This window comes from Tupaia chinensis, unplaced genomic scaffold (genome assembly GCF_000334495.1).
Source record: "Tupaia chinensis unplaced genomic scaffold, TupChi_1.0 Scaffold143756_1, whole genome shotgun sequence".
Lineage (NCBI taxonomy): Eukaryota > Metazoa > Chordata > Mammalia > Scandentia > Tupaiidae > Tupaia > Tupaia belangeri.
The window spans coordinates 101,878-113,764 of NW_006203605.1; the positions used below are offsets into that span (position 1 = coordinate 101,878).

The 11,887-nt window shown below is 57.5% G+C and overlaps 1 protein-coding gene across 1 annotated transcript in view; it reads right to left on the reverse strand.

Moving 5' to 3' along the window:
- NPSR1 (neuropeptide S receptor 1) overlaps positions 1–11,887 on the reverse strand; it is a 99,395-nt gene that overhangs the window by 2,122 nt on the left and 85,386 nt on the right. Inside the window, 6 exon segments of the mRNA XM_027766854.1 lie at positions 2,053–2,139; positions 6,757–6,945; positions 7,034–7,110; positions 10,930–10,981; positions 10,984–11,020; positions 11,023–11,138. Coding sequence (XP_027622655.1) covers positions 2,053–2,139; positions 6,757–6,945; positions 7,034–7,110; positions 10,930–10,981; positions 10,984–11,020; positions 11,023–11,138 — 558 coding nt within the window.

Consider the following 11,887-nt stretch of genomic DNA (forward strand, 5'->3'; position numbering starts at 1 on the left):
AGGAAGGCGGAGGTCCTCCCCGAGGACGGCTGAGGGACCGGCTGGAGCAGAGACGCTTAGTGTGACGCCCACTGTCTGCTGTCCTCCAGCTGAGACGCTGGTCTTCTCCCGACTTCATGCTCGGGGCCAGGCTGGAATGTGCGTCTGCTCTCCTGGCTCAGGCCTGTGGAGACTGGACTAGAACCTACACCTCCGCCTCTCCGGGGCCTCCTGCTCACTCAGCGGTGAGCCTCGGGTCTTGTCAGCCTCCGTAATCGCACGAGCCAGTCCCTTTTACGAATCGACACCTGTCTGCCAGCTGCCACGCCTCTCCCTCCCCGGCCTGTTTCTCTGAGAGCCCAGCCTGTTACACAGCTGACCTGACCACTCTGGGCCCGCTGCGCTTGCTCGGGCATCCCCGCTCTGCCCCTGTGTCCTTCCCACTCTCCTCCCCGTCCGGGCTGCAGGGTTCCCCTCGGAGCCAACGTCGGCCTCTCCAAGCTGCTGAACGGGGGTCCTGTCACTCGCTGGGGGAGCTGCTCAGGGTTGTCCCACCCAGACCTGGGCAGCATATTAAAGAGGGGTGACGAAGACCCGAGGCCGCCTGGGTCCTGGAGGGTAACCTCCACCCTGGCTGGGAAGAGTGGGTGTGCAGCCTCGAGGCCCAGGCCCGTGTGTGTGAGGGGCTGGAATCACAGCGGTGCCATGCCTTTTGGATGGGCCAGGCAAGGCCTTGTCCACATCCCACCTGTCCTTCCAGTGCCCAGTTGGACATGGCGTAGGGAGGGCCCTGCGTATAATGACTTCATCTTAAAGCCCAGCTTTTTTTTTTTAAAGAATTAATTTATTTGACTTTAATTTGAGCAGAGAGGGAGAGAGAGCGAGAGAGAGAGGGAGAAAGTGAGAGAGCAAGCCGCCAGGCCGGGTCTCCAACTGTGGTCACCCATGTGGGAGTCCCGTGTCCTTCACCTCCACGCCACCTGCCGGCCCTTACAGCCCAACTTTTATATACGCACACGTATTTTACACAAATACCGGACTTGCCAGAAATGCAGTTTCCTTGTTACAGAGGAAAATTTGCCGTTTCTCTTCCTGCTTGGAAAGTCAGGCTGCTGAGAACCATCTGTTGTTGCTGACCTTCAGGAGACACGTCGGGCTGAGTCTCACCTGTGGCTGACTGCGTCTGGGTGTGGGCGCTGGTGTTTCCTTACTCCCCTGCCTGGCGCGCCCGAGTACTTACGCATCAGCATTGTATGTTCCTTACCGAGTGTTTTCCCGCTTCTGCTTTCTCTCATTTGTGACCTTTAAGAGTTATGATAGGTGGGTAGGGCTACGCTGCTGGCCGCGGTAGGCAGGTAAGGCTACGCTGCTGGCCGCGGTAGGCAGGTAAGGCTACATTGCTGGCCGCGGTAGGCAGGTAAGGCTACATTGCTGGCCACGGTAGGCAGGTAAGGCTACATTGCTGGCCGTGATAGGCGGGTAGGGTTATACATACCACTCATTCCAGGAGGGTAAAGGGTGCTTCTAAGGAATTGTCATAGGTACGGCTGTTTCGGATGGGCTGTTGACTGCTGCCCGTCTGTGGCCATCTTTGCTGTTAGAACGAGGACATCTGCAGGGCCCGGGAACATGGAAAATGACTAACGAGGGCTCTGCCCACTCTGGGACACGGGGACAGGTACGCATCTCTTGAACCCACATGCGGACTGTCTGTCTGCGGTTCAATAGACAGTGTGTGTGGGGGGGCAAGGAAGTCTTTGGTCTACCTTGGAAATCCCGAGAAGGCGTTTGGGCCACACCTGTAAGACAGGTGTGTCTTAAAGAGGCCACGGAGCCGTGAGGGTTAAGCAGCAGGTCCAGCCAGGGAGGTGCCAGTCCGACTCCCCCAAAGTACGCAGCCCAGGGCCTCGTGGGGCTGTCTTTGGACGGAGGGGGATTAGTGAGCGGACGTTGTCTTTGAGGGAGCCTCGGGTGGACCGTGAGTGCACGCGCTCTCAACTCCGCTCCCCGCCCAGTCCCAGGCGCCGGTCTGCTGTGGCACGTTCCGGGCTTGTCACGGGGGACGCGGCTTACCGAGAACGATGGCGATGCTGTACTTGACAGCCTTGACCTTGGCCTTCGGGAGGAGCCCTCGGCTCTAGCTGGTGCACACTTTCCCACCTGCAGGCACAACAGGGGCTGGTGACACGAAGCGCACGCGAGGTGGCCGCTGTTTCTGCCAGGAAGGGCGCGGGGCTCGGCCTGCAGCCTCGACGAGCAGCACCACTTCCGTCCTGGCCATCCGTGCCCCAAAGGCAGAGAGAAGATGGGTCTGGGCTGCTTGCCAGGAACTGCCTGGATTGCAGCTGATATAAAATGCAAATCTCAGGACACCCAGGCTCTCTGGAGACTTGGCTGCGGGCCTCGACTGGCCGCAGATGGAATGCGGCCACGAGACTGGGCGGGAGGCCGTCCCTGGGGAGGGCTGGTCTGAGCTGGACTAGCTGAGACCCCTGTGTGGTCACGTTGGCAACCTGAGCAAAGTCATTGTCATGGGACAGATGCCCTGACCAAGTCATCCATGTAACTCAGAAGCTCCATTTGTGTCTGGATTTCTCCTGTTAAAGGGGCATGAGCATGCCTGGAGTGGAGAGCGGTGAGCACAGGGAGACAGCAGCTCCAGGGGCTGCGGCCTCCCCTCCTGCGTTCCTCCACCCACAGGCTGTAGTGAACGCACATGGGCAGGAGAGCTTTTCAAGCCTTGAGGGCAGGGATTTGGCCCTGTGGTACTCAGCTACCTTTACCATTGGCCATAGGGCCCAGAAAGTCCACTTTAACAAATGCCCCATGGCCAGGTGGTGCTCAGTGGTCCTGGAACCAGACTCACATAAGGAAGGTCCTGGGTTCACCTCCCGGGGCATCCCTGGGCGTGCCAATGGAGGCTGGAGGTGGCTGGTGGCAGGGAGGCCCTGTGGGGGGCACCTCTCTCTCATGAAAAAAAAAAACATTAACCAAATAAAGGAATAAAGAAAGAAAGAAAAGTCCCAGCCAGGGTATCAAAACCTTGCCCAGATGGGAACTGTGCTGAAGGTAACCACGCGGCTGCGGCCGGATGGTCAGGTGCGTGGGTGAGGGTCAGGACCTGTATGGGAGGGTGGCCAGGACAGAGAGCACAGGCATAGGAGCGAGGAGCCGCGGGTGCCTGCGAGCCAGCCCGGCCTGGCATCTGTCAGCAGTGGTGGGACAGAGCGTGGGAACGGGCAACCGGCGTGGGGCGGCGTCAGGGTTGGCGATGCTGGGGCCCTGCCCCGTCTCTGTGGAAGAGGGTTTCTCCCAGGGTTTCTGGCCACTCAGTGCCCCTGGAAATGAGGCAAAGGGGCCCTTCCTCTGTTCAGGCCCAGGCCGGGTCGGAGTGCCCTTTGGTGAGGGGAGCCTGGACAGGATGCCGGCGGGAAGCCACCGGGTGGGACTTGGTGGGCACAGCCCTAGTGGCAGCCTGGGTCAGAGGCCACCCTGGGCCAGTCACGTGACAGGGTAGGTATTCAGGGGAGAGGCCGGCGCTGTGCCCACTGCCCTGTCCACACTGTCACGGCCTCACGTGCGACCTGCCCTCAGTCCCCTGGAAACCTGTCAGGAGCCACTGCTGTCATCGGCCGGTACAGCCTGACATGCAGCGTCTGCTAGGGACAGGGCGCTCGCCCCTCAGGAACTTTCAGTCCAGCAGGAAAGATCGGCAGGGGGGGGGGGGGGGGGGCAAGGTACCGCACACTCCCGCCAGGCCAGGAGATGGGGGGACATGGCATCGTACACTTCTCCAGGCTGGGGAGGAGGGGGCATGGCACCGCGCACTCCCGCCAGGCTGGGGAGGAGGGCCATGGCATCGTGCACTCCTGCGAGGCCAGGGGATGAGGGGACATGGCACCGCGCACTCCCTCAGGCCGGGGAGGAGGGGTACACAACCACCCTCACTGCCCCACGGGGAAGGCTGTGGAGGGACAAGGGAGGGTTCTGAGGCACACACAGGCGTGGGCATGGGCAAGGCGGGCACAGAGCAATGTCCTGAGCCCAGGCCGGGAAGTGTGGCTGTGCTCCCACCAGGCAGCTCGCGCCCGGCAGTCCCATGGGCACAGGACGAGCGAGGCCGGGACAGCCCACCAGGAAGACCTCATGTGCCTTTGAGAGGAGTCTAGGCTGAGCCTGGGGTGGAGGCGGCGGCAGCGAATCGAGACCTCGTGCCTCCTTGCAGTGTGCACATCGCACTGGGGAGGACAGACTGCTGTCAGGAATAACAGAAACGGGGCTTTTCAGGAGGAAGGAGCTCAGTGCCGGTTAGAGTGGATTTGTATTTCTGAACGTTTACCCCGGAAGTCACTCCTGGGGTCCCAGAGCCCCAAAGCCCGATGCCTGAGGAGCGTTTACAGCGGGATTCAGAAGTGTTTGCATGGAGTTCTCACCTGGAGCAGCTCTGCTGTCCGAGGACTCTGGGATGGGGACACACTTCTGGGTGTTGTAACCCTGTAGGGAGGGCCGCGACGTGCATCTCGCTGACCCCGGATTCTGCCAAATCCCTGACTGCACAGGACGGCCCAGGGCAGGCAATTCCCCGCCCAGATGCCACAGCGCCGGGTGAGGGCCGAGTCCCAGGGCACGTCTTGGACAGGACAGAGGCCTTGGACTCAGACCCCAGTACTGGCCGGCTTCGGCCCCTGACGCGCCGTGTAACATTTCCGTTGGGAATGAAGCACGGAGCCAAACTCACAGTGCTTTGGAGATTAAAGGCAGATAAGGTGTGCGGGGTGCTAGGCTCTGTGCTGGCACATCAGGGCCTACCAGCCGGGACGGTGACTTCTGGGGGCATTTCAGAAGGACGTGAGCTGTCTTCATGGGAGTACGCGGGGGTTAGATCAGCTGTCTTTCAGGGTTCTCTGCAGAGGGATTATATGCAACAGAAAATTGCGGGGGTGGATTATGCCCACGGGAGGAAGTAAAGAAGATAGCCGACCCAACCGGCCCAAGCACGCCCTTCCTCCGCTCGCGGCTCCCGGAAACCGCGGGGCTCTGAGCACTTGGCTGGCCTTTCAGAAGTTGTTGACAACGCCGTCTGTGCTCTGAAAGCTGTTTAAGGTGAAAACTCGCGGCTCTGTCCGCAGGGCAACCGGGTGACAATATAACCAGCTACCGACCCCGCCATCTCCCAGTGAGATCCGGGACAGCGACTTTAACCTGACCACTCCAGGGAAGCAAAGCCTCCTGCTTCTTCAGAGACCGCTGAGCTGCAAAACGCCAGTAATTCTCCTTTACTGGGAGATAACAGGATTATTTCTACTCTGGCTTTGGTGAAAGCAGTTAATTTCGGCTGTCACTGTGCATTAGTAGCATGGGTGGCCGCGGTGGCAGGCCAGTCAGACTTGGGACTGGGAGAAGTGCTGGCCTGGACTATGCCCTTCGAGGTCCATTCCTAGGGGGCCTCGCTGGAAATTCAGTCTCCAAAGGGCACCTTCTGTTCATTTCCTCAAGAACTCCGGGAACCAGTAGTTGGTGTAATGTCTATGTTGCTGGACTCCCACGTAGTCGACTGTGGTTCGAGTCCTGGACCCGGTGCCTTAAACTCACGCTGCGCACGTGTGCGTGCGTGCCCAAGATCCTGAGAGGAGAATGGAGGAGAAGGGATTGTGGCGTGGCCATCCCCCCTGGGGGGTGATTTCTTACTTTCTGTCTCTTTGTCTTCTCTCTGTCTATCTGGAGAGCGCATGCGCCCTATAGTGAAAACCTCCCCCCCCCCAAGAAAAAAAATAATTCAGGCCCCTTTCGGAGATACTGGGCCCCCATTCACCCTGTAGGACAACCACCTGCTGGAGCAAGTGTGAACCGGCATTTACACGGAGGGAGTCTGTGCCTGGGGACACGGGACTCTGTGATCCACGGTACACGGACGATCCCCTGTGGGGTGACTTATTCCCTCTCACTGTCTCTGTCTCTCTCTGGCAAGTGTATGTACCCTAAGGCAAAACCTCTAAGAAACAAAAGTAGCATTTCCTCGCTCTCTGAAATGTTGAAAATCTGAGGTTTATATCTGATCAGGGATGGTACACTCCCCTCACTGCCCCCTCCGAGACCCGGATGCTGGCCAGCTGGGCCCCGAGACCAGCTGGTGACCACTCCCTCCCCTGGTGGAATCAACCTGTGGCCGGGCACTGTGGAGGCTGCGACCCGTCCACCTCCACTGTCCGTGGTGGTCGCCTTATAAACAGCCCGGGCGCTGGGGACCCCTCCCTGGACCTTAGCACGCTGGCTTTCGTGGGCTTGGCTCTGGGCCTTGGCTCACCCCTCCCCAGGGCTCCTTTGCCTCTCTTGTCCTAGGAGATCACACGGTGTCTCAGAGTGTCCCTGGGTCACCCGGGCCTCACGCCCATGCCTCTGCAGTGCCTGCACGGTTGGGCTCCCCCGTCACCGCAGCGCCAGGCAGCGAGGCCTCACCCAGACTGCCCTTCCTCAGAGCCCTCCTCTCAGGCTCCCTGAGGTGAGCCACCCTGGAGAAGGTGGGGCCAAGCCCAGGTCAAGGGCAACGTGAGTTCTGGGCCAGGCACCTGACCCACCACTCCAGCCACTCCTGCACCGGGGAGCGAAGGCGGCGTCTGCCAGGACTCAGGCTGGGACTCGGGGCTTCGGGGCTCTGCCTGGCTGCCTCAGTGCCTCGGGCAACCCCGAGTCGCCTTCATGACTGATGTGCCCCGAAGGCTGCTTAGCCCGGCGCCCCTGGCTCTCCCCCTTTGTGGGTTAGGCCGCGCCCCTGCTCACAGCCAGGCTCTGCCCCTGTGTGGGTTAGGCTGCACCGCTGCTCCGGCGGGCGACTGCTCTCGAAGTCCTTCTGCCAGAATGTCGGAGAGGAGCCGGCTTTGCTCTCGAGCTCTGGGCTCCCGGGGCCCTGCAGCTGGCCTGTGCCCCAGCTCAGCTGCTTCGCTGCACACACAGCCTTTCCTCCCCCGGCTGAGGCCCGGCGGCCAGAGTGGTGAGGCCAGGTGCCCTGGCCCAGATCGCATTCCCCTTGGGCTCCAGGTCCTCCTCCCATGCTCACTGGGCTTGGCCCCACTTCCTCCAGGTGTCTGACTTTTGGGGCCCACTGAGCTGCCCCTCCCCAGCAGCTGGGCCTGTCTGCAGATGTGGGAACCTTCAAGCAGGACCGCATTTTTGAGTTCTTTTCTCAGGAGTTTTTAGCCTAGAGCACACCAGGGTTACAGCTAGATCTAAGGGGACTGCAGCATGCCGTGGGAACACAGAATTAAAGTGTGAGTTTATTCTGTGCAAAAGAGAAAACTGAAATCCATTCAGATCTTCTCCATAGCACACGTTCTCCATGAGCTTTCTGGAGACCTTGCAATGGAGGAGGTGCCCTCAAGGTGCCAGTCAGCCCTTTCTTTAACAGAAAGTATTTGTTTCTCCCTCGGCTCAGGTGGAATTGGGAGCCCTGACAGGCCCCCAGGTAATTATGCAGAGGCAGCTGGCCGTTCCCTTCCCCAGCTAGAGGGCAGCCCAGGCCCCCACCCCCAGCAGGTGCAGCCCCAGGGTGCAGCCCCGGGGTAAGGGTCTGCCTGGGGGCCACGGGAAGAATGAAGTTCGCTGCCCCTAGGCCGGGTTAGCTGGACCACCTGAGTAGGCCTCCTCTCCCTCTCCCCGCAGTCCTGCCTGCTGGATGTTGACGCTGAAGGAACCTCGTGGCCCGGACACACGGCAGGGCCTCCACCTGCTCGAGTTTCTGAGTGTCCGCACAGGGCAATGCCTTCCTCTCGGCCGCTCGGGCCAGCTGGACCGACTGATCAGAAACACGCTTCCAGCCTGTTAAGGCTAAGGATACTCTGGGATCACGCACTTGGCGATGTTCCCCTGACTAAAGCAGAAACGGACACCTCATAGACAGTGCTGTCTTCATTAAAACCTACACGTGGGGCCAGCAGAGGGCGGGGTCACTGCACTCCCATGTAGTCGGCTGCGATTTGAGTCCCGGACCTGGCAGCTTAGAACTCAGGTCAGGCACGTGTGCATACATGCCCCAAATCTCGAGAGAATGTTGGAGAAGGGATTGCAGCATGGCCATCCCCCTGGGGGGGCGTGGTTTCTCTCTTTCTGTCTCTGTCTCTCTGGTGAGCGCACATGCCCTATAGCAAAAAAATACTCTCTAAAAAAATACCTACACATGTGCTTTGGCGTGGTGGGCAGCAGTGTGGCAGGGACACTGAGGCTGGGAGCTGGGACCCTTAGGCCTGCTCAGCAGAAGTGTCCCACCTGGGCCCTGGGAAGGCAGCTGTGTGCTACTGAGCCCAGAGCCAGAGACAGGGCTGGAGAAGTGGAGGAGAACAGTGTATATCGATGGCTATCAGCTGCGTTCGGTGGGGTAGCAGACAGAACAAGCTCAGAGCTGGTTGGGTCATGGACAGGAATTAAAGGGAGTCAGAGACAGTCCCCACTTGGGGCTCTTACAGAGCTGCACGTGCCACCAGGTCTAGTCCCCACCGGTGTTGGCAACAGACTTCGCATGGTCCAGTGCAAGATGAAAATGCAGACAGGGCATTGCGTGGAACGTGGGCCCTTCTAAGCGTGCAGGACCCAGCTGGGACTCTGGCCTTGGCCCCCAATTAAGTTGTAACATTGAGAAATGTCACCCAGCAAAGATCCTTTAAGATTCACCCTAATTACTTGCCACTGGGTGAAAAAATATGACTAATAACACAAGTCGATGTCATGAATTTATATCTGATAAATTCTGTGAGTGAGCGTGGACACGGGGCACCTGCTTTCTGTGATGGTGCTGGAGAAAGCCTCACTGAGGAAATTACAGCGGGTGGAGCGAATAAAGATACATTCAAAGAAAAACCAACCAAGGGTTCATCCTGGAGGCAGGACTGGCCTCCCACCTGCTGTTCCGTTTCCAACAGCCTCAGGCCTGCTTCCCTCAGGGTGGGGGACAGGGATGAGGACTCTAGACCTGCGCATTGCAGGACAGACTTTGGAGGTGGCGTTGACTGGAAACAGAAGCCACCTCAGCTTTTGAGGAGTTATGTTGCCACGTAAGTGAGGGAGACATTGCTAATGCTTAGAGCTTCCGGCCTTTAACATTTTAGCGGTCCTGTAGGTGAAAAATCATATACACTTGGGGGTTAAATGTCCACTTTCCTATTTATCAATGAGGTTGAGAATTTGGCTAGTCTTGCTTTCCATATTTGAAATGCCTGTTTGTGTTTTGCTGAGTTTCAAATTGACTTGTCTTTAAAAACATTGTTTACGTGGTGTTTAGGAGTTCTTTATGTATTCTGGATACTAGTACTTTTGCAGGTTGTAAGTAGCTTTTCTTACTTTGTGGTTCAACTTTTTAAATGCTAACAAAGTAAAACTTATTTGCTTTAATTTTGTTTGACTGTATCTTGTATCTTGTTTAAGAAATCCTTCCTGGGACCAGCAGTTAGTGTAATGGCTATGTGGCTGGTCTCCCATGTAGTCAACCATGGTTCAAGTCCCAGACCCAGTGGCTAGTGGCTTAAACTCATGCAGGTCACGTATGCGTGCGTGCCCAAGATCCCGAGAAGAGAATGGAGGAGAAGGGATTGTGACGTGGCCATCCCTCCTGGGGGGTGATTTCTCGCTTTCTGTCTCTGTTTCTGTCTTTCTTGTGAGTGCAGGTGCCCTATAGCAAAGTCCTCTCAAAAAAAAAAAAAAAAAAGAAAGAAAGCAATCCTTCCTTATCCCAATGTCATAAAGGTATCACCTACACTTTTTTGAAAAGTTATAAGTCTTATTTTCACCTTCAGATCTCTAGGTCCCCTGCAATTTCTTTTTGCCTATGGATTGAAGTACAAATCCAATTTGATTTCCTTCCCGGTGACTTTCTGACTCCCATGAGAGTCTCGCCATGTGTAGGGCTGTCTGAAAGTTGTGTTATTTTCGATTTGTCTATCTCATTGTGCCAGTTCCACACTCTATTAACCACTCTGACTTTATAATAAATCATAATATCTGGGCCAGCAAATCTCTTCCTAGTTCTGCTTCCTGAGGAACGTGTTGGCTATTCTTGGCTCTTGAATTTTCTATGTGTATTTTAAAATCAGCCTGTGAAGCGCAATCAAATATTCCAATTCAGTTTTCATTGGAACCGCATTAATTTGTAAATCAGCTAGGGAGGGCCGATATCTCTAAGACTGAACCTTATACCCACAAGTGCACTATCATCTTCATTTATTTGTATCTTTAAACTTTTTTGGCGTGTCTTTTGTTAAACATAGTCGCTGGTAGAGAAGCCATTTTACCCAGTTACTAATGAAGGAGTTCATCTGGGAGCTTATTTTAAATTCATTTAAATAGTTAACGGGCTTATTTTAAATTCATTAGGCTGGAGAGCAAACGGGGCTCTAACCCCACTGCTAACTCATTCTGCTATTCCCCACCTCAGTCTCCTTCGTTTAACTTGAATTCAACGTGAATACGGCACGGACCACGTCCCACCTGCTGAGCCGTCACGACCACGCACAGCTCTCTGCAGGTACGTCTGGCTTCCCTTCTTCCCCGGCGGCCTCCCGTCCTGTCTCCATGCAGTAAACGGTCCAGTCTGCAGGACACACACTGCGGGCCCCAAGGCGCGCCCTGTCGTGAACGAGGGCGTTGGGACAGGAAACTGCCTTCCCTCAATCCAGTGCCCTCCGCACCTGCATGTGGGAACGTCTTTAGACCGTTTATGGAACAGTTCTCAATATGTTTCTTGCACCGAAATAGACTTGTAGTTCAACTCCATGCCGTTCCCACAGACCCTCGGAAGTACCTGAGTGTGGTCAGCGGGCTGTTTTCATCACTTCCCACGGTGCCTCCCACACACCCTGTGGACGGCAGTTGGGCTCCGTCTGAGGCCTGGTCGTTCCCCAGGGCACCAGGGCAGGGAGATGCAGGAAAGGCCCGGGACCTGGGCGTGGGCGTGGCGTGGGCTCCTACCTGATGATGGCCGGTGGGATGAAGCACACCATGAAGACCACGATGCTCATGCCGGCGTCCAGTAGGGGTCATCAGGCCACAGGGCCCAGCACCCCAGCACTGCACTTCCCCACTGGAAAGCGTCCTCTTCCCGAAGGTGATCAGGGTGGGGATGGAGAACGGGAAGGAGAGGCTCCAGGCCACCAGCACGAGGACCTTGGCTTGCTTCTCTGCGCAGAGAAGAGAGAGTGCCGGGGTGTGGGAGCCCTCGGGGACACGCTGGGCCCCTGACGGAGAAGCAGTGCAGCCACGAGAGCGTGAAGCGGTGTCAGAGCGGACTGCAGAGGTGCCCCCCGGGTCTCCCCAGAGCAGCACAGGCTCCGACCCCAGGGCTGCTTCTCGTGCTCCTGCTGGGTACCCTGGACCCCCACACCCTCTCAGGCTCTTATGCAGCCACACGGCAGGAAGGACACCTAGCCCGCTGCCCGGAGAGTGACTGCTCAGGACTGGGGACTCAGGACCAAAGGGGTGAAACGCAGGCGAGAAGGCCGAGTGAGCCAGCCCCTGCTTCCCTCCCCACCAGGGCCGAGTGAGCCGGCACCCTGCCTCCCTCCCCAGGGCCGGGCGAGCCGGCCCCTGTGCCTGTCCCCCACTGCAAGTCAGACACCCTCTCCTGTCTGTCTTGCCCAGTCCCGCACTGTCTGCCTTACATTCCTCCTCTCTGCACGGCACAGCCAGCCTGTGAAAACCCTTCAGGTTACCTGCAACGATTGCAGAACACTAGCAAATGAAAGTAAGCAAAAAGGAGAAAAAATGGACCACAGCGTCACCCAGGAACAGCCAGGTGAGATTTGGTAATGGGGCCAGCGGGTGGCATGGTGGCTAAGGCACTGGACTCCCACGTGGCCGCCCGCAGTTTGAGTTTTGGGCCTGGGTGCGTGTGCAGAGAAGGGGCTGCAGCATGGACATGGCCCCAGGG